The sequence below is a fragment of the Gallus gallus genome, chromosome 7 (genome assembly GCF_016699485.2).
Source record: "Gallus gallus isolate bGalGal1 chromosome 7, bGalGal1.mat.broiler.GRCg7b, whole genome shotgun sequence".
NCBI lineage: Eukaryota > Metazoa > Chordata > Aves > Galliformes > Phasianidae > Gallus > Gallus gallus.
The window spans coordinates 14,859,458-14,881,681 of NC_052538.1; the positions used below are offsets into that span (position 1 = coordinate 14,859,458).

The following is a 22,224-nucleotide window of genomic DNA, read 5'->3' on the forward strand; positions in this document are numbered from 1 at the left end:
TCACCCTTTCTCCCATGGTATGGCAAATAAAAGTGTCGTTGCTGGGACAAAAGAAACCATAGAAACCTGCTTTTCCTGACAAGAGTATTTATGCACAATGCAGTTTTTGTAATCAAATCAATCAGTTACCTGTTCCAATCAGTTTTACTTTAAGATTTCAAATCTAGACATACTTGGCCTTCACAATTAAACATCAAGAGATCTACCAGAAAATTTTTAAATAGCTTGCTAGTCTTCACGTCATCCCGTTCCCTCTCCATTAACAGTCACTATAGCTTGACTTGAAGGAAGGATGTGAAAATTCTCAAATTTGACATTTTCAGAATGGATTCCATCACTACAGTTAAAAAGATCTCAGATCTGACAGAAAAAAGATAGAAGTTATTCTCAAACTTAGCAAGCCTTGCTGACTTCCAGACGTTACAATACTATGGTAATTTTCCATGCAGCTTCCCTTGATATAGATTACGAAGTCCCAAGAGGCCTGCTTCAGAAAATGAAATCCATACATTGTTGCTGGAAAAGAAGAGAATATGCTTTTTAAACACAGTATGCATTCTTTCCTGAATAAATCTTAAAATCTGAACATATTCACATCTTAATCTTTTGGAACTTCTTCTGCTGTTATAAAGAGTGGTTGCCTGCCATGACTGAAGAAAAACCAGGCATGGTGTAAAACAAATGACAGAAGAGAAATGCCTTCTTCACTGAACAATGAAATCTTTTAGTCTTAATTAGACTAGGGATCTTATCCATTTGTATCTTCTCACAAAACATTTTCTACGTGCTCCCCCATCTTCATCTGGAGTTTTCTTTGCAGATCTTTTGCTAAGAGTGATCGAGACTTTGTTCTGTTACTGACGTCTTATAAAGTGTCATTGTTGTGGAGAAGAACAGACAAAGGGGACGCAAATGGAATTTAGTGGTTTTGTAGTTGGTGGAATTTGGATTTTGAGTTTTTCCCATTAGCAAACTTAACTTCACTGCTGGCAGCAGTGGATGAAGTAGAAATCATCTCAAACACTTATGATGAGTTTGAAACACTTGAAATGTTTATTGTTTCTTTATTGAATTGCAGCCTAATTTAGTTCTGTAAGTACATGTCCAGTGTCAATAAGTGCAGTTGTCTTTTATGTATTAACCATGTATTCGTACAATTTTTTTGTCTTGACAAGAATATTTTTCTTTTAAATACCACTTCTAAACATTCTTAAATATACATATACTATATCTTTTAAGTGCCTGATGTACCAGAAAGGGCTATCATTGAAGAAAGAGTACCAATTTCTCCTCCTAAAAAAATGCCAAGACCACCAGCCAAAGGTATACTGGATAACATATTGAAATATGATATAAACGTTTTCTGTGTTGTGTGTGTTTCATGTGTAGTGGGTGCTGATCTGTTTTCTGAGAATTGTTTGTCTTTTGATGTAATTCTTACTTGACATTGCCTTGTGATCCTTAGTATTATTAAGATGTATGTGCTAAATTTTAAAATTCTTTCCATTGTTACCTTTTTAAGTGCCTGAAGTACCCAAGATGGTTGTCCGAAAAGAAAAAGTGTATATTGAAGTTCCTCAGGATGAGGAGGAAGAAGAGGTTCCACAATATGAAGAAGTAACCAGATATGAGAAGGAAGTAATCCATTACGAGGAGGAAGTCCAACATTATGAAGAAGTTAGTCACTATGAGGAAGAAGCTCCTCAGTATGAAGAAGTTCCTCAATATGAAGAGGAAGAAGTCACCCATTATGAAGAAGAAGCTGCTTATTATGAAGAGGAAGTTCCTCAATATGAGGAGGAGGAGGTGGAAATTCCTCAATATGAAGAGGAGGCTCCACCACCAGTTAGAGGTATACTTTAGTTATAGGATTGCGTGAGAATGAGAAGTATCTTCTGTTAATGTATCATAGTTTTGTCTTAGTGTGTTCCAGTATGCTTTACAGCTTACTTTTTTCCAAGGTTTTCGATGATTAGGATACAGAGTAGAAAGTGTGCTTTATGCCTACACTTCACTACTTCTACAAATTTAAATGTTCCATGTCATAAATGTTCTTTCCTCTTTCACATGAAGTCTGTATAACCAACCAAGACAATTTAATTGGACTTTATTTTGTCCTTGTCAAATTCTGCTGTCAGTCTGTGCTTAAAATGTTTAGAATTGCTCATGAAAACTGTAACAAAAATATATATATATATATATATTTTTTTTTATCTGGAAAATTGGCAGGGCAATTAAAAATAAGTGATTTAAGAACACAAGCCTCTGTGACTTCCTCTTAAAATTATTTGAAAATTCTTTAGTTGTTGTTAGTGTATTTACTTATGGAAACCAAAGATATTAAAGTTCTATTAAATTGACGTATTTCAATTCCCCTAATTTTTAGATATTTCCCTCAGTAATCATGTTTATGCTGATAGTATAAAATTTCAATGTTGTTAGAACAGAGTGAACATGTTATTCACTATTTAGAGAGGAAAACTAAATCATGCCAAGATCTTGCTAATAAAGTCTTTCTACCTCTTAAAATAAAGACATGTACTATGTCCAGTTTTCCAATATGATGTAATCGTCTAAGTGTACATAAAACATATTTTCCAGTTCTGAATCAAATTAATCCATACTGTTTCTTTCCCATAAGGAAGTTCAAGATTTCTTTTGACTAAGTTATGAATGTAAAAATTATATTTAATGTTGTTTGCTCTATAATTTTAATAAATTGGTTAGTACATTTCTCCCGTTAAAGAAAAGGCCTTGCTGTGCATGGCGAAAGTGAGGTTCCTCCTGAGCTGGAAAATTAGGGTTGGCTAAAATTTCTCTTGACTAATCCCAGCAGTTAAATTTAACCTGTATGTGCTGCAGTCTTTCTTCAATATGCTCAGAGCAAGTGATTATTCTCCTCCCATCATCATAAAACTTACATGAATACTTCTGGATTTTGGAGTACAATAACTATTAATATACATTTTAGTTGAAAGTGCAGTTAAATGGAAAATCTGTGCTTATTTCAGCAGAGTCAGGGTTTGATTTGATATCATTAACCAACAAATTATGGTATAAACTGCCGGGTGCTTGTTATTTGTCCACAGTTCTCTGTTGGACTTAAATCAATTGGTAAACTGTGTCTGCTTGCTTTTAACATGTAGGTAGCACTTGGAAAATTTTGAAGAATAAAATGTAACCAGCAATATATATTGAATATATATGCAAAAGTGACGTACTCAACATGATCAAGTGTAGCCCGCTGAATGTCTTAGAAGTGTTAGGATCATAGCTCTAGAGGAAAGTAAGGAGAAAAGTGAAACCGTAAGGTATTAATACAGCACTTAAAGCAGGTGCTTATTACAAAGTTTGTTTTCATCTACTGTTAGCATTTTCATTTGCTCCAAAAATTGAGGAAAGGATTGAATTTGTATTTTAGTTTCCTCACTATGATGCTTCTTTGTCTTTAATTGGTTCCTGCCTTACTCAGTCTTTGAATCAACAACTAAATCCTTGAATTAAAAAGAAAACTTTCTTGGTAGCATCTGTGGCTCCTCAGGGAGGATAGGCTGAACAGCAGTGAATACAATTTGTTTACTGTTTTATTCTGTCTTTGTGCTTACATCATTTTAAATCATAGCTGTTTGTTTTGGGTATGACTTTGAGATTTATTTGTGTTAGGAGTTCTTGCTTTCTTGCTTGTTCCTGTTGTTTTGGAAGTAAATATCTAAGACATTAATGGTATCTTTCAAGTGCCTGAGGTGCCCAAGAAGGCTGTTCCAGAGGAAAAAATACCTGTGCTGAAGAAAAAGGAAGCTCCTCCAGCAAAAGGTATATCATCGCTTGAAGTTAGCAGGCACTCTCTGATTATATAACTTATACCGTGTTTCAGATACTTCACTTGAACATTACTTTTCTTTTGGGAGGGGGCTCTGTGTTTGATGTGTTTGTGCTGCTGTTTTCTGTTGTTTTCTGTTTTGAATAGCTTGTGGGTTATGTTTTAACCAAAATAATGTTTTTGAAGTGCCTGAGGTGCCAAAGAAACCTGAACCTGAAAAGAAAGTCCAAGTGCCAAAGAAGGAAGCTCCCCCAGCTAAAGGTATAGCAACTTGTAATTATATGTAATCAGAAAGGACCTGTAGACTTCATTTATCTTCTCACTTGTATTAAGCATGATGATAGCAAAAGGATTATTGCTCTTAAGAACTGTCATTCTGTGTGTTTGTGTTAAAATGTTTAGTGTTACTGGCTTTTATGTCATGGTGTTTCAGCTGCTTATTTCAAGTTCATTTTACAATAATATCTTTAAAGTTCCTGAATTGCCAAAGAAACCTGTGCAAGAGGAGAAGGCTCCAATTCTTGTAAAGAAAAAGAAGGATCTTCCACCGGCTAAAGGTATATAATCTCTTAACCAAATGTTTTTAAAAAGCAAAGTTTTTTGTTCACGTGTGCACTTTAATGTAATGTAGTGTGAAGAGTCTATTCTTGTCTGTTTTTTTTCAAGATTCATTCAAGTTTTATTGATTCTTTGCATGGTGGTTCAAAAATGAAATACTTTAATTGCAATTATATCTTTAAAGTTCCTGAAGTACCAAAGAAACCTGTGCCAGAAGAGAAAGTACTTGTCCCAGTACCTAAAAAAGTGGAAGAACCTCCAACAGCCAAAGGTACACCAGTTTCTGATTCAAACAATTAATCTTAGTTTTGTTTCTCCAGTTTTAGAAGACTGCAAGTAACAAACCTACTCCTCTTCGTAGTGTGTTTGATACTGAACCATTCACTGACCTGTGTGTGATCAGAACATTGTATTGTGACTGTTTTATGTACACTTATGTTAAACATGGGTGATATATTTACTCTACACTTTCTAAATTTCCATGTTTGTGTCATGTATTGTCTCTTTTTTCTTTTTTCTTTCTTTCTTTTTCTTTCTTTTTTCTTTTTTTTTTTTTTTTTTGGAGTGGGGCAAAAAATAATGGCTGTTTACAAATCTGAGTTATTTAAAAATTCTTCCTGTTTCAAAAGCAGCTGCTCTAAAAGATAAACAATGTACCTAAACAGCCAGACTTCCCCCCAGCCTTACTACATTGACTTATAAGGCAGCAATCTAGGTGTTTGTAAGTTTATTTCAGTGGAGGAATTTGTAGTTAAAGTGTTATTTTAAAATCAGTTATCTCTCATACACAATTAAATTTACCGTGTTTCTGTAGTTATCTTAATGTCAGTTACACTGTTATTCTTTTATATTACACTGAAAATTAATTTCTGAAACAACATCTTTAAAGTGCCTGAAGTGCCCAAGAAAGTTCCAGAAAAGAAAGTACCTGTTCCTGTACATAAAAAGCGAGAGCCTTCACCAACCAAAGGTATCTCTTCTCATGAGTGAACTTGTTCAAAATGCTTTTTGTTGTTTCTGTATGTTTGTTATTAGTATATAACTGTAGTATCATAGCAGACTGTTAAAAATGTACTTGCTAATTTGCACTCTTTAACTTCTGTATGTAGTCTCTCTGCTTCTGATATTGTCTATGTACTTGCTAATTTTCATTCTTCAGCTTCTGTATGTTGTCGCTCTGCTTCTGATATTGTCTACGTACTTGCTAACTTGCACTCTTCAGCTTCTGTGTGAGTTGTCTCTCTGCTTCCGATATTGTCTAAGTTTCTTACAATTAAATACTACCTCTGAAGTGCCAGAAATACCAAGACCTCCTCCTGAAGAGGCACCTACATTTGTTCCTGAGGAAGAGGAAGAAGCTATTCCAGAGATACCAGTAAAAGGTACAGCATTCCTTCCTGAAAATTACCTGAAAGCTCTGTTCAGTTCATCAAAAGATCTTCATCTCTAGTGATTGTTTTAATTTGGATGTAAATCTTAATTATCCTTTTGAAGGGAGTTTTCTTCATCTTACGGTTGTTTGTGACCTTGTTCTGTGTTTTTTAGTATGTGAATGTGATGTTCTAAATGTAATAGAAAAATTCTTATCAAAACAATATCTTTCAAGTGCCAGAGGTGCCCAAGAGAGCTGTACCAGAAGAAAAAGTACATGTTGCAGTTCCTAAAGTAAAGAAAATTCCTCCAGCTAAAGGTATATCATTTTGCAGTGTGTGAAGACAATTCTCTTTCCTTATATTTTCATATTTCAGTGGAATCAGTTTATAGTCATGTGAAGCCACATCCCTGGTTCTAGAACACTGCTGCTCCACTGTACATAGAGAGCAGTGCTAGATCTCAGGTAGGGCTTCCGTGGGCTGAGAAATCTGGTCTTGAATGATTTACTTGTTTTCAATTTTAAGTGTTTGCCATGAATTAAAGAATTCATTGTGATATTGTTAGTTGAGAACTCATCTTCCTGAGGGAGGATGTTTCAACAAAGTAACTGAAATAATGTCCCATGGGACGTTATCTCAAAATTCTTCAATTCATGGAGATCATTCTGGCATACGTCTTGAAAGTGTATGTTATAATCTCAAGCCTACTAACTAAACTTACACACACACACACACACACACACACACACACACAAAAAAAAAAAAAAAGTCAAAACACAATTGGCTCTATAAATAACCAGAAGATGGACCCTAAATGCAAAATTCGGTGTGGAAATAGATTACTCAGAAGCCACTTCTTCAGTGCTGAGCAAAGTTTACCTAAGCAGCTGAGTTTTTAGAACAAAACTGAAAAAAAAACAAACCAAAACAATGGTAGGATATATGTTAGAAACTAAAAAATCTTCTACAACCACTCATTCGCAGCCTATGTTGGTGATACAGTTGGTAATAATTATGTATAAGAATTGGGTAAAAAAGTAAATCCTCACATAATCCTTATGACCAAATTGCGATTTTCAGAGAAAGAATGAAAAATAATGAATTGAGTTTCCCTTGTGCTTCTTACTGTTGCTATTTTAAAGTTGGAGTCTTTTTGTTCTACGTTGTGAATTTTTCCTTGGAACGTTGCAAAAGTTCTTAATATCTTTTAAAGTGCCTGAGGCACCAAAGAAAGCTGTGCCTGAAGAAAAGATTCCCATTTTTATTCCTGAGAGAGAAGAAGAAACTATTCCAGAGAAAACCATACCAGCGAAAGGTACAACACTACTTGCAAGTTATCCATGAGATCTTTTGACTTCATTAAAATATTTGATTTCTTTTTCTGAGCTTGATGTAAATCTTAACTATCTTACTGGGGAGCTTGTTGTCTTGTTTCATGTTTCTTAGTGTCTTTAGTGCTCTGAAGGTAATTTTAAAATTTGTTTGCAAAATAATATCTTTAAAGAGCTGGAGATTCCTAAGAAACCTGTCCCAAAAGAAAAAATACCTGTACCCACTCCTGACAAAATGGAGCTTCCTCCAGCAAAAGGTATATAAATTAATAACTAGGAAAACAATCTGTGTTGTTGTTCTCATTCAGTAGCAATTTTTTTATGATGTTGCTTGTTACTTGTGTTATTTTTGTGCCCTTATTGTCTTTCTGTATCAATGTCTCAGAGTGCTGTCAGATTTCTGACAAATAATAAGCTCCAAAACAATTTAACTTCTTCAGAAAGTCTGCCCATGTCCCTTGTTTTTATTTCATTATGTATATATCTATGTTTTTTGTAGTCTTACTGTTATTGCTGATAGATGACATTCTAAATTGAAAATAATATCTTTTAAGTGCCTGAGATGCCTAAGAAACCTGTTCCAGAAGAGAAGGTACCTGTCCCTAAAAAGGTGCCAGTTCCACCAGAAAAAGGTATTGCATTTGTAAATGCAGTGTTGTTGGTAGATAGCATTCTTCATACAAGCTGAGCTTAGCACAAGACTTTTTAGTATGTCTGTGTTGTACTGAGTTTGTCACTTCACTGTTTGTTTGTGAGTTTCTGTTCTGCTATTGGAACGTGTCTTGGTTTGTGTCTATGTGAAAACTGTGCAACAAGAACACTGAAGTCAGATCATATCTTTAAAGTACCCAAGGTGCCTAAGAAAGTTGTTCCTGAAGAGAAGGTACCTGTTGCCCCTCCTGAAAAAGTGGAAGTTCCTGCTGCAAAAGGTACATGTGCTCCAGATTATCATTAATATTCATGCTAAAAAGACTCTTGACCCTCTTCATTCTAACTTTTGTCCGTTGTATGAGATTTCTGCTCTAATTTATGTTAAAACTCTTCATTATCAATGTTTGCATTGTAAAGTCATTAAGCTGTTTATTGTCCTTGTGTTTGTTTTTAATTATATTGCTTTAAGTTTTTCTTTCTAATTGCTAAAATAAAATCATATCTTTAAAGTCCCTGAGGTGCGTAAAAGAGCTGTTGCAGAAGAAAAAGTACCGGCCATTGTTCCCAAACCCAAAGAACCACCACCAGCTAAAGGTACAGATATATTTCTTTCTTCCAAGCTTTTTTTTTTCCTCTTCCTTCCTAACTATCTTCTGGAATATGTACCATTTCTGAAGCATATTCTTAAATTTTGAAGTAAATCGTACTTGTGGTTATCACAAATGTTTTCTGTTCTCTGTGGCTGGTCTGTGTGGATGGTCAACTGTAAATGAAATGAAATAATTGTAAAGGTACTAACAATAATACTATCTCTAAAGTGCCTGAAATACCCAAGAAACCCATTCAGAAAGTCCCTGCTCCGGCTCCAGCTCCTGTTCCTGCAGCAGAGAAATATGAATACGCATATGAGGAGTATGAGAAGTATGAGACATATGAAAGTATCGAAGAGTTTGAGGGGGTTCAGGAAAGTGAAGAAATTGAAGCATATGAGGAACCTGAGGAACCGGAGACATACAGAGAAATCCAGGAACAGGAGTATGAACTGGAGGCTGAAGAGAAGGAAGATATCTATGAGAAGTATGAGTTTAGGGAGAAAGAAGAAATCTATGAGAAATATGAAGAAGCATATGAGGAAACTTATGAAATCCCACCAGTTATAGGTACATCATGTCATGATTTCTTTACTCTTATCATTGCTTGTTAAGTTTCCAGCTACTGCTTAAGCCTCCTTCTTTATATTTTTCCCCATTTGTACTACTGTGTCTGTCTGCAACTGATGGTGATAAATCCATTCCCTCTTACGAAGGAATTCTTCCCTCCAGAGTGGAATGGAAAGATTGAATCAGTGTAGATGTGATACAAACAAAGTAAATGGTAGCTTCCTCATGCAGGTCAGCTTCAGTCTGTATTCGATACTGTTACATGTCAGGATGTTTCTTTTGGATATTCTAGCTCCAGTGAGTCATGGACCTGTTAAAATTCAAGCATGGCTTTCCATCTTACCTTTTATATTTGTGATTATAAGATCATAGGACCCACCATGCCAATCAGAAATTGCATCTAAAATGTACTAGAAAGATGTGAACTTATATTCCTTAGCTACCATTGCTCAAGATCTGAGACTAATGGCTGTTCTCCTGACAGCACAGATGAGATGATTCTTCTAAAATAATTACTCTGCTTTCTGACTTTGCATCTGTTGTAATTCCTCAAAACTAACTTAAAATCCCTATTGAAATATTTCTTAAAGTACCCGAGGTGCCTAAAAGACCTCTGCCAGAAGAAAAAGTACCTGTTCCTGTTCCCAAAAAAGAAGCTCCGCCAGCTAAAGGTACATGAGCTTTAAGAGGAATTTGAAAATGCAGCCTTCTGTCTTCTCAGAATCCCCGGATGCAGTAAATTACCTATTCTGATTTGACTATTGAATACCTAATGTTTTCCCCAGTACTGTCAAAAATTGGGATTAAGATACTAAAACGTAAATACTTATTTAACAAATCAAAACTTAGACAAATTCTTTCTGAGGGCAAAGGCATTTGAAGGAGGACCTCCAAGATTTAATTTTTGCCATCACAGTATTAACGATATTTTATATCAAAGTATTGAAAACAAATAGATGTATAAATTAAAAGAAGTCTATCAAGCAGTCAAACTCTAGTTTCCCACAGAATCCCAGAAGAAAATTACTTTCTTCAAGCTAATCATAGGCTGAAGTGGATTTGATATTGATATGTGTTCTGTGTCAGTCTCTACAAAGATTGTGTTATGAACAGCAATGGTCAGTGCATGTTAGTAGAGTTCCTGTTGTAGTCCAGAGTTCTTTACTTTTCTGTTCAGAGCTCTTAATTTGCCAGAAACCCACCTCGCGGTCAGTTTTTTTAAGGCCCATCCCACTGTACTAAGTTCACCAAACAGCGGTGTGAATCCATGCAAAACAGCTGAGAAGGTTGGCTCTTAAGGCTACCACTCAATAGCAACCAAAGGCACTCTATTTTGTATTTTTCTAACTATTCTCCTCTGACTCTTTGCATTGTTTGCATTTTTTATTAATGCTGATTCTTATTACTACTGCAAAAATTCTTAAAACATCGCAAATGTCTTTAAAGTGCCTGCGCTGCCAAAGAAACCTGTTCCAAAGGAGAAAGTACTACCTGCTGTTCCTAAAAAGGAAACGGTTCCACCAGCTGAAGGTATATTTCCTGTGTGTCCTCATGAATCATTAACTCTGACTTCAGTCTTTTGTCTTCATTATTCATTGAGAAAGATGTGTCTGTGTTTTATGTCTTTATGAAGCTCTACTCAGCTGTTTGTTGTTGAGTCATTTTTGGCATTGTTTGCTTCAAATCATTTGTTGAAAAGACATGGGTGTTGCTTTGAAAAATATGTGTCTCATTCTTTAAGTTCAGAAGTAAGAGTACTTTTGGTCCTTCTGAAAAGGACGCAGATTCCATCAGCTAAAACTATGTCTGTCTTTCAAGAAAATGTTTTAAGTATGTTGTTCTTCTGTCTAGTCTTCAGAATTAACATAAATAATCTGTCAGGAAGCATTTAATCCCTTGTTGCTTCATGAATCTGTCTTAGATTTGCTTTTTTCCTAACTTCTTCCAAATAACTTTAAAAGCTCTAAAAGGAAATAATATCTTAAAGGGCTGGCTGTTGTCAAAAGAGCTGTCCCTGAAGAAAAGAAACCTACACGTGCACCTGAAATGAAAGGTAAAGGAACCTTTGCTATGAGATTTTATGGAAAGGAAATATTTGGACTGTTTTTCTCAACTAATATCTTCTAAAATGATCCTCGTGTTCTTTACACCATGAGAATGGTGTAATTTAGTCTCTAACTGTTGCTTCAGCTCTGAGTGCTCTCATTTAAGTATTTTGTATGTGTGCTATACATGTGCTAGACAGAAATATGATGACTTATGAACAAAAAACATGCTGAGTAGTTACTCTACTTACACTATCCAGACATGAAAACTACTTCTTTGTGATGTAGTTGTAAATTCAGTTTAAACTGGGAGTCTAAAGCAAGTATAATGGTCATGATATTCCTAGAGAAGTAATAATACTAGATATTAGTATCTATATTACATGATGTTACTAGAGAAGTAATAGCACAAGAGCTAGTAAGTTCAAACCACTGAGGTTGTTATGTGTGTCAGAAGGAAAGGCAAGAAGACTGAGTGAAAAAAGCAAATGGCTTATGCTCTTTGAAAGCAGAAACAATGCATTTTCTACATAATTCATTGTTCCAGCAAGACAGTTCTAGACTGTATGCTTCTTTCATCGAAATGCTCAGTATTTGGAAATTCAGAAGAACTTAATTATCTGGGTTGATTTCTCTTTGGGATTTTAAAAACTGAAAATTATTTTGAGGTTACTAAAAGAAAGTTACTATCTTTTCAAGTTCCTGGGATTGATAAGAGAGCTGTACTTGAAGACAAAGTACCCTTCTTAATTCCTAAAGAAGATGAGGCTCTTTTATGTGAAGGTACATCAGTAACACATCTACTGAGCAGTAAATTGCAGAGAATTCCTTGATTCACATTCTAGGTTGTTCTGTAAAGCGTGGGTCATTTTCAGTTTATTTTAATTACTTAAAAGTAATTTCCCCAATTGTCTTTGAGACTCTCTCTGCCCCCAACATTTGGATATAATTTTTAACATTTTTCTTTTCTCCCCTATTGTCGGGTGAAATAAATGTAAATAAGAGAGAAATTAAGCTTCTGATCCGGGAAAACAATTCAGCTATATTAGAACAAAATAGAAAAAAAAAAAAAGTACTGAAGCAGATGCTGGCTTAAGAGTTGATCTGAGTATGACTTAAATCAGTTTTTGAGCTGGAATATAGATGCTTAATTCCAGATATGGATGAGAGAAATTCAACTGAAATACAGTATTGCATCTAAAACAAGAACTAAATAATTAGAAAATATAATTAAATATTTTTATAGATCTGTATTTTACTCATTTGGAAATGACTATTTCTAATAAGTGTAGGCAAATGATCAGGTTGAAATTCGATATTTAAATAATTTATGTTGAAACAGTTATTTGTCTGTATTTGTCTGTGCATCTTAAGCATTCTTTCTAATCTTGTCTTGTAAATAATATTAAAATATGTGAAATATACTAATATCTTTAAAGAGCCAGAATTTTATGAAGATGTTCCAACAGAAGAGCTCCCTGCTATTATTCCTATTAAACCAGAAGCTCCAGCACCTAAAGGTACAATAACTATTCAAAAAAAAAAACAAAAAAAACCCACCCAAATATATATATATATAAGACAACATGCATAATAATAACCTACAAGTCAGCTATTCATCCCATCATCACTCCATCTTTGCTCCAGTCATTTAATGTTCTCATTCTAATGTTTCATTAGATGCTATGTGTCTGTCATTTGTTCTTTGTTTTGTTACTTACATCTTGTTAATGTTTTTAAAAATATAATATCTTTGAAGCACCTACAGTGACAAAGAAAACAGTCTCACTTAAGAAAATACCTGCTGCTGTGCCTAAAAAAGAAGCTCCTCCACCTCAAGGTATATGATCTGATAATGGATTTTTTTCTAATCTCTTTAAAAATTGAGTTAACAAGTGAGAAATCCACTATGCATCTTTTTACTATACAGCAATAGGAGGAGCTGTATACACAGTTTTCTTCCATTTGATGTCTTATTATATGAGTAATTTATGTTCTTTATCTGAACATGCATACAGGGGGATTAAAGGCAATCAATTTGCTAACACAAAGAAATAGGAAATATTTTAGCAGCACTCTTCACATGTTAAACTAATGAGCACTAGCCAATGCAATAATTCATCATTTAGGAGAACAAATTCAGTAGACATACTCTGTAAATTCTTTTTTTTATTTTGTCTTCTATTAGGAGCTGCACAAACACATTGATACATTTTGCATCAAGAACTTAAAATTAAAACAGACAAAATTATTTAAACTTTCCCACACCCCAAAAATGTTATCAGTCAGGGAATTCATTGGAGAGCCAAGAATTGACCCCATATTTTTTGATTGCTTGTCCCATTTCATTTCCCTAACTACATTCTTTTTCAATATCTTAAAACTAAATAAACAAACAAATGCAGTGACAAATCTGCAAAATTCCCAGGAGCTCTCTTTCCAGTCATGTCAGGAGCTCTGTTGAAGACTAAGACTTCAATTCAGACAAAAAAAATACAAAGGCCCCCAGATATTTCTATAGAAACACAGCTTTTTAAGAAGGAAAAAAAAAAAAAAAAAAAAAAAAAAAAAAGAACATCTGTTATCTTTTCAGAGATTACCAAATTCAGACCTCTAGGTGCCAGGAGTTACAAAAACAGAAATGCATGAACTTAAGTTGCCACGTTGTATTCACAGCTTAATGCCATGTATTTTTATACTGTTCTAATAGCTTTTTTATTGTTTTACAAAATGTACTACTTATTTCCTAGTGCAAATTTATAAAATAAAATATTTTTAAATTTCTGAAGTACCAAAGAAAGCTACCCACAAAGAAAAAATACCTTCTGCTCCACCAGAAGAAGAAGCTTCACATCTTAAAGGTACAAAACATTTTAAGTGGGATTTGAAGAATAAGATATCTGTTTTCATTTATCTATCTTTAACAATCATGAGAATATTTTATGTACCACAACCTGAAGTTTAGTTAGCAGCCACAGTATAAACCTGAATAAAAAATAAAACTCACCTGGATTTGTTATTTAGGGGAAAAAAATAATAATTTTTTAGCTTTGAAGCAAATTGAGATAGGAACCCTCAAGGAAAATAATAATTAAAAAACAGACAAATTGAAAAAGTGACAGGGAATAGTTAGAGAGGTCTGATCAAATAAGTAGATCAATTAAAGACATGTCACACATCTTCTGGCAACATGCAGAAGTCTTATCATGGCAGTATAGAAAGTCAGGCTTTTTTTCCCCTCATTCCAAATACACCTGATTTTGAGAGTACATGTAAAATAGACCTATTCATATTAAGATAAGCTTGGAGATTTGATTTTCTTTGTCTTTCTTATTGTCTTGTCTGAAGATGTAACTCTAAGTTAATTTAAAATTATACTAATATCTTTCAAGTACATGAAGTTTATGAAGAAATATACATAGAAGAAGAAATTTCTCCTGTTCACAGAAAAGAGGAGGCTCCGCCACCTAGAGGTATATGAACTTCTTGATCATCTCTCATCTGCAATTTGGTCACTGATCATCTTATTTGCTTATCTGCAATTTGAAAATTAATGACCTTCAAGAAAAATTTAATTATTCTTGTTCATAGTTTCAATCTTGTTCAATGTAATTAATATTTCTGTTCATTCTTTTTGTTCTTTATTTGCATTTAATACTTTTTTGTATGACTTGTCTTACTGTTCTATAAAAATTCTTAAAATGAACTAATATCTTTAAAGTGCCTGAAGTTGTGAAAGTTGCTCCTGAAGTGCCTATTGCTGTGCCTAAAAAACCAGAGCCTACACCTGTGTCTAGAAAGCCAGAATCACCACCTAAAGGTACTATAGTAGTCCAGTAAAACTTAGGCCTTGTCATCTTTTGCTCATATTTTGTGCTTCTTACTTGTTTAATAGTTAGTAATCAACTTGTGCGAAGTTTGTGATGTTGTGTATGTCAGTTTTCGTGTTTCTTTACTAGTCTTATTTATTTGTATGTAAGCTTTAAATCATAACACTAAAATCAGCAAATATCTTTCAAGTGCCTGAAGTACCCACAAAAGTTATCCCTGAAGAGAAGCCAGTTCCTCTGCCTAAAAAGCCAGAAGCTCCACCCACCAAAGGTATAGGCCAACATATCCTTTCTTTCTCCTTTTTCTTCAACTTTCTTCTGTCTCGTTTTGCTGTTGTCCAAAGTGTGAAAGATAGTTGAATTTGGCTATTTCTTCTACCCATTGCAATCCATTGCAGTGGTACAGAAATTATATCAGAAAATTATCAGAAGGACTAAAAGTAATAAGGAAAATTTTTGCTGAGTCAATAGGCAGCAAGATTTACAAAATAAACATTTTCATTTTATGGGTATTACTAGATACTGTAAGCAGCTTCAGAAATTCCACAATACTCAAGCAAGAAATCTTTGTACTCTTTCACATAGCTCATGCTAAACTTACTGATTAATTTTGAATAGAAATAGTATTTAGCTCTGAAAACAGTTGTTACAATTCATTCAGGTATTGTGAGTATTTTGTGTCATATGTCACTACTGCATGACAAAAGTCTCCCAGTAAAGCTGCTTCAAACCATTCTTCGTCAGAGGAGTAGAACCAGTGAAACCGTTCTGAACATATAACTGTTGTCAGACTGTCCTTTCACATCTACTTGTTCTGTCTTACTTCTCTGTATTGTGTGTTTTATTTTTCTAATTCCCAAAAGTACATATCTTTAAAGCATCCAAGCTACCTAAGAAAACTGTCTCAGAAGAGATGGTACCTTTTGCTGTACCAAAAAAGACAGGAATACCACTTAAAGGCTATATGTCAACAATGGTTGAACTCTGAGAAGATTTCTCTTTCTCTTGGGCAGAAGGGTTTACATTAAAATTCATCCTTTGTTCCCTATTTATAAGCATTCCTAGTAATATGTAGTAATATACAACATTTCCTGCATTGCACATCTAATTTCAGATCTATTCTTATGAATCATTCTGCTATTATTCTTGTGACAGTCTTTCTTCTAAATAATTTATATATTTCTAAATGCTTTAAAAATAACAAAAATAAATGGTGTTTTCTTTGAAGTGCCAGATGTGCCCAAGAAAATTCCAGAAGAGAAAGTACCCATCACTGTGCCGAAAAAACCAGAACCGACACCAGCCAAAGGTATCTTTTAGTATATAGAACAAAAGTTTGGAAGAAAAAACCTCTATCATGATTGTTTCTATTAGTTTCTGTTTGTTTTGTTATGTTCTTCTACTATATTTATTTTCTGTGGTCATAGTTCTATATATGCTACTGCTTTGAAAAATCTCTTTGAGTGTGATTAGTGTACCAGTGAGTTAGAAATACTCATATAATTGGGCAGGTATGAGACTGATCCTTGAGTATCGCAGCAGAAATCTTAAAGGGAAAGCAGTGCTTCTGTAATCTGAGATACAGTTGACTAACAGTAAAAAAAAAAAAAAATAGCTCCAGAAGAATGTTTAAGAACATCAAAGTACAGAGTGATACAGACACCTAACACAAGGGAAAACTCTCTATATTGATACAGAGACAAAATCATCATGCATAGAAGAATATGACAAAGAAAGCAGAATGGACAGTGGCAGCCTTAGTCAGAGATTAAGAGATGCTGTTGACTTAAATGGAAAAATTATTTAATGTAGAAGGATACATTTAAGTCTGCCACATCCCTGATCTCCATTTGACTAAAGCTTCAAAAGTCTCTGAAATGTTACCTTAGTCTTTACAGGGACACTAAGTACTAACCTTACTTTAGTAAAAGTGTGATTCCATTAAGGCTTTTCCTAATTTGCATTTTCTATTTGAAAGTTTTGAACAAAGTTGTAAAAGTCTGTAAAATGACTGAAAATCATCTCTTTCCTTAAAGAGCCTGAAGTACACAAGAAAATAGAAGAGAAAATCAAAGTTTCTGAGCCTAAAAAGCCAGAAGTACCACCGGCTAAAGGTACTTCGCATTAATAAAAACTTCAAAATAATTTTTTGTCCTTTCACTAAGATCTGTTTGATACTATTTATCCATCTTCTCTACTTTATAAAATGTGGGTTTATATATTTAATTGTTGGGAACAGACTCTTTTCCCCTTGGTACTTTCAAATGTATCCCAATTAAGATTGAGAGTAAAAGGCTCTCAAAGGTAAAGGATATTATCTCTGCTTGATGCCCCCTGGTGGCCTTTTGTTCCCTTCTTTTTCCCATTTAATGACATTTAAATTTGTTCGGATATTACGTATTAGCATTAATATTAATTTTAAGGTGCCAAAAGTGCCCAAGAAAATTGAAGAAAATACTAGTTGCGGAGCCTAAAAAAATGGAAGTGCCACCAGCTAAAGATATTTTCCATTATAAAACAAAATAACAGAATGGGAAATATCACCCCTTATTGTTTTAACACCATAGAAGATAATACCAAAGACCTTTGTGGGAATTTTCTTCTGTTGTCTAAGCTTAAGTGAACAAATGTGTTGACTTTTATTGTGAGGAAAAAGGATATATATAATCTTGATAATTGGTGACCTCACTAGTACAGTTACGCTGTTGTGCTTTAATGCTGTTTATGAAATTCTTATAGTAAAAGTTATTAATATTTTTCAAGTGCCCGAGGTACCAAAGAAAGTGGTCAAAGAAGAGGTTTCAGTTGAAGTACCGAAGAAACCAGAACCTCCACCAGCTAAAGGTAACTGCTGTACATGATGAACTAAAGAAAAAACTCTTTGTTGTCTCGAGTGTGATTTTAATAAATTTATTTTCTCTAATTATAAATATTCCACATTTTTTGTTGATTAAGTTGTAGTTTTTATATGTGAGAGACAGAGAAGCTTAGAAGTTACCTTTTTTGTAGTCAGCAAAAAACCATTGCCTCAGAAAATTTTCTGTAGCCAAAGAAAAAAATTGATACTCATAACCAAAACCACTCTTGTTTTTGATGCCCTCAAGTTTTATTTTTTCTTATGTCAGAAGTGCTAAGGATGCTGTTTAAATTTCTTACAAATAACATAAATTACTTTCTTTTAAGTGCCTGAGGTACCCAAGAAGGTGGTTCCAGAAGAAAAAGTACATGTTGAAGTTCCTAAAAAAGCAGAACCTCCACCACCTAAAGGTACATGTTCAGTATTGATAAAATCACACAGAAATTTTAATTAGTTTATCTCAGTGTTATCTTTTAAAGTCTGTGTTATCCTTTGCTATATTCTAATATTCATAAGTGTTACCTTTTGTGCTGTTGTCTTCCCTTGTGAATAACTCTCACTGAGTAACAATGGCTATTCTGGTGCACATCAAACAGTATTAAAAACACATAGACTGTTTATGAGAGGGTTTTTTTTCCCTGATAATGTTCTCCTTGGAGCTATACTAAATTACAATTCTTCAAATTTCTGAAAGTAAAACAAATAAATATTTTGCAAGAACCTGAGGTGCCGAAGAAGATTGTTCCAGAGAAGAAATTACCAGAACCTGTGGCTGTACCTGAGAAACCAGAACCTCTACCAGAGAAAAGTAAGTCTCAACATAATAAAAGCAGTATTTTTCCCTTTTTCTTTAACACTGTCATTTTCCAGGCCTTCTGATTCTGAGATTCCAAATTTGTTCTATGTATCTGGTTATGTTTGTGAAATATGCATAGATGGATCTTTTAGAAGAATAGTGACAAATTTTGGATGCGTGAATTACCTGTCTTTTTTACTCAAAATCTTCTCACTGTTTTGGATTATTCCTACCGTTCTACTAACTGTGTGCTTTGGTTAATAAAAACAGCAATCACTAATATCTTTAAAGTGGTAGCAGCAGAAGAAAAGTATCCATTCTAGCAGCTAACAGCAAACCATGTCAATGTTCTTGAAATACCAGAAGGTCTACCAAGAAAAGCAATATGCCATCACTCAATTCTTGAGTCTTCAGTTTATTTTATTAATATCTTTTAATAATCATATATGCAATATTACTAATATCTTTTGTCCTGTGCACTTTGTTTATAAATATCGTGATTTTTTTACTTATAGCATAAGTTACACTATCAGTGCATATATACACCCACATATAGTGACTTGAAGTGTGTGTGTGTATTTGAAATGAGAAAAGCCAAAGTGTGTTATATCTATCATTAAACAAGCTAACATAAATGCTTGAAAATTTTTAATGTTTTCATTACAATTGTGTTTTTATGTATTTTGATTTACTTCAAGTTGTTATATGTTTGAGCAATTGTTAAACTCAGAACTAATATCTTTTATATATATGAAGTGACCAAGACAACTGTCCCAGACAAGAAAGTACCTGTTGCTGTTTCTCAAAAAACAAAGGCCACTACAAGATCCCCCAAAACAAAGCCCTTTGTGGCACGTCAAGAACAAGAACCTGTGCCAGTGGTGCAAAAGGCAGTGCCTGATATGTTGCCTGAGGTTACAAGGCCTTTTCTGGCAGCAGAGGAGTCCGAGACTGTTTTGGTACAACAGAAAACAGAATTCATGACGTCTGGGAAAACAAAACCAGCTGTGGCAGCCCAAAAAGCAGATTTTTTTGTGGCAGAGGAGGAGCCTGAGACTGTTTTGATACAACAGAAAACAGAATTCATGACATCTGGGGAAACAAAGCCAGCTGTGGCCCTCCAAAAAGCAGATTTTTTTGTGGCAGAGGAGGAGCCTGAGACTGTTTTGATACAACAGAAAACAGAACTTGTTGTGGCATCTGAGGAAACAAAGCCAGCTGTGGCAGCCCAAAAAGCAAAGCTTTTTGTGGCAGCAGAGGAGTCTGAGACTGTTTTGGTACAACACAAAACAGAACTTGTGGCATCTGAGGAAACAAAGCCAGCTGTGGCAGCCCAAAAAGCAAAGCTTTTTGTGGCAGCAGAGGAGTCTGAGACTGTTTTGGTACAACAGAAAATAGAGCTCATAATGTCTGAGGAAACAAAGCCAGCTGTGGTAGCCCAAAAAGCAGATCTTTTTGTGGCAGCAGAGGAGTCTGAAACTGTTTTGGTACAACAGAAAACAGAACTTGTGGCATCTGAGGAAACAAAGCCAGCTGTGGCAGTCCATAAAACAGAACGTTTCTTGGTGTCTGAGAAACCAGAGCTTGCTGTGGTACCTGAGGAACCCAAGCCTGATGTGGCATCTCAAAAGCTAAAGCCATCAAAACAAAAACGTGTTGCTGGACCCCAAAAACCAGAGCCATTCATGGCCCCTGAGAAACCTCAGCTCACTGTAGCACTTGATAAATCAGAGACAGTTGCAACACGCCAAAAAGCAGAGCACACTGTGTCCCCCCAAACCAAAGCTCTGATGGCAGCCCAAAAAACAGAGCTCACTGTAACACTTGAAGAAACAGAGTTTGTTGCAGATTCCCAAAAATCAAAGCTTATTGCAGCGTCTCAAAAATCAAAGATGGTTGTAGCACACCATGAGCAAGAACGTGTCACAGTGCCTGAGGAACCAGAACCTCTTTTGGCATCCCAGAAACTAAAGCATTTTACAACAGTTCGAAAGCCAAAGCCTGAAGTGGCACCTGAGGAACCAAAACCTATTTTGGAACCTGAAGAACCACCACTAGCCAAGCTGGTCAAAAAGCCAGAGACTGTTGCTGTGCATAAAAAACAAGCAGCTCCACAAACAAAAGGTATATCTGATGGATAGGAAGTCTTTTTCTTGAATATAGTATGCTTCAGTGCTCGTATTAGAGCTTAAACACATAACTAATATATACTAATATCTTTAAAGAACCGGTAATGCCTGAGAAGGCTGTCCCAGAAGAGAAAACTCCAGTAGCTGTTCCAGAAAAATCAGAACTTCCATCAGCCAGAGGTACATACAACCATGAATACATAAACATACCTAATCTTCTCTTAAGCACTATTTTAACCTCCTTCATTCTGTCACTTTTAATCTGAGATTTTCAGTAGTGCTTGCCACAACAAATTGCACTGAGCATGAGTGTGTGACAGATTGCTACTTAAGAACATTTCTCATCCTCTGTGTTTCAGTCTGTGTATTTATGTTTAGATGTATTATAAATGTAAAATGAACTAATATCTTTGAAGTGCCTGAGATGCGTGAGAGGGCTGTCCCAATGGAGAAAGTGCCAACTTCGGTACCTAAAAAAGCAGAAACTCCACTTGCTAAAGGTATATGCCATGATGAACCCAATCATTACTATGGTGCGTTTTTTAATTTCTGTATTACTTAGAAATCTCATTTTAAATTGATCCTTTACTGTTGTAATCTGGTATCATACTATGTTAGAGTCATGTACAAAAATGTGAATTGCAATGCAAGTATGTCAAATATATTTCCTCAGCATACTCAGGATAAGAGATTTCAAAGCTGAAATACTAAAGAATTATTTTCGTAATATTCAAAACGTGAATACACTTTAAATTGATGCAGTGCTGTTCCATTTCAATTCTTTTACAAATTCCCAAGCAAATGCCAGAGAAATATGTTTTGCAAACACAATGAGAATTTTCATGTGAATTACCGCGTCACAGTGATGATATGAAAGGCATAGAAATATTTTTAATTAATACAAAAATTAACAAGTGAAAAGACAATTTAGACAGCCAAAAGTTACCACATAAGGCATTATCATAAGTGACACGCTACAGACATTCAAGTACAGCTGGACTCCATGCATCGGGCCCTGATCAGCTCTTACAAAGACAGTGTAGTAATCCCACTCAGTCTCAAAACCGGAAGCTAAACAAAGAATTCCCACCTCCTGCATGACGTATTTGACACCCTGCACATTCCACATGTTTGAAGCAAAACAGCACTCTCAACCGACTGCAGACACAGCAGTTTCTCAGGAAAGGCTGTGCACGAATGTTGCTGATTGTCTGTTTGTCTCGTCTACGTCTGTACAACCCACTAAACTAGAATATACTAATATCTTTAAAGTGCCCAAGGTGCCCAAGAAAGCCACTCTGGAAGAGCCCATGCCTGTAGCTGCGCCAAAAAAGCCAGAGCCAGCACCAGCCCAAGGTACTTGTTGCCATCAACGTAATTAACCAGATTCTTGCTGCTGATTACCTGACATTTTTCAGCTCTGCACTACGCGTGAATTGTGAATTCAGTTGCCTGGTGGTTTTTACACATAACCCAAGGGATATTTTGAATTTATTGTTACATTTTCAAATTCTGAATCATCGGGCACAAAAATTTTGATTTTTAAGACCAAAGCATTATCAGAGTACTGCCAAACATTATCATCTTAAATTGAGACAGCAGAGGTCTTCGTGACTCAGTGACCGTCTAAGTGACCGTGTATCACAAGCACGAGCCTTTCAAAAACCTGTTTTT

General features: G+C 34.9%; 1 protein-coding gene across 1 annotated transcript in view; it reads left to right on the forward strand.

Annotated features, from left to right (window-relative positions):
* The window catches only part of TTN (titin), a 248,995-nt gene that overhangs the window by 101,435 nt on the left and 125,336 nt on the right, over window positions 1-22,224 (forward strand). Inside the window, exons 134-163 of the mRNA XM_046943725.1 lie at window positions 1,240-1,323; window positions 1,523-1,852; window positions 3,736-3,813; window positions 4,007-4,081; window positions 4,294-4,377; window positions 4,563-4,649; window positions 5,268-5,348; window positions 5,671-5,760; window positions 5,985-6,068; window positions 6,965-7,066; window positions 7,256-7,339; window positions 7,637-7,714; window positions 7,928-8,011; window positions 8,244-8,327; window positions 8,552-8,893; window positions 9,484-9,564; window positions 10,340-10,423; window positions 10,881-10,946; window positions 11,638-11,721; window positions 12,378-12,458; window positions 12,698-12,778; window positions 13,728-13,799; window positions 14,331-14,411; window positions 14,660-14,758; window positions 14,959-15,039; window positions 15,997-16,077; window positions 16,805-16,882; window positions 17,532-17,612; window positions 17,952-18,035; window positions 18,344-18,433. Coding sequence (XP_046799681.1) covers window positions 1,240-1,323; window positions 1,523-1,852; window positions 3,736-3,813; window positions 4,007-4,081; window positions 4,294-4,377; window positions 4,563-4,649; window positions 5,268-5,348; window positions 5,671-5,760; window positions 5,985-6,068; window positions 6,965-7,066; window positions 7,256-7,339; window positions 7,637-7,714; window positions 7,928-8,011; window positions 8,244-8,327; window positions 8,552-8,893; window positions 9,484-9,564; window positions 10,340-10,423; window positions 10,881-10,946; window positions 11,638-11,721; window positions 12,378-12,458; window positions 12,698-12,778; window positions 13,728-13,799; window positions 14,331-14,411; window positions 14,660-14,758; window positions 14,959-15,039; window positions 15,997-16,077; window positions 16,805-16,882; window positions 17,532-17,612; window positions 17,952-18,035; window positions 18,344-18,433 — 2,991 coding nt within the window. The remainder of the gene's footprint in view (window positions 1-1,239; window positions 1,324-1,522; window positions 1,853-3,735; window positions 3,814-4,006; window positions 4,082-4,293; window positions 4,378-4,562; window positions 4,650-5,267; window positions 5,349-5,670; window positions 5,761-5,984; window positions 6,069-6,964; window positions 7,067-7,255; window positions 7,340-7,636; window positions 7,715-7,927; window positions 8,012-8,243; window positions 8,328-8,551; window positions 8,894-9,483; window positions 9,565-10,339; window positions 10,424-10,880; window positions 10,947-11,637; window positions 11,722-12,377; window positions 12,459-12,697; window positions 12,779-13,727; window positions 13,800-14,330; window positions 14,412-14,659; window positions 14,759-14,958; window positions 15,040-15,996; window positions 16,078-16,804; window positions 16,883-17,531; window positions 17,613-17,951; window positions 18,036-18,343; window positions 18,434-22,224) is intronic.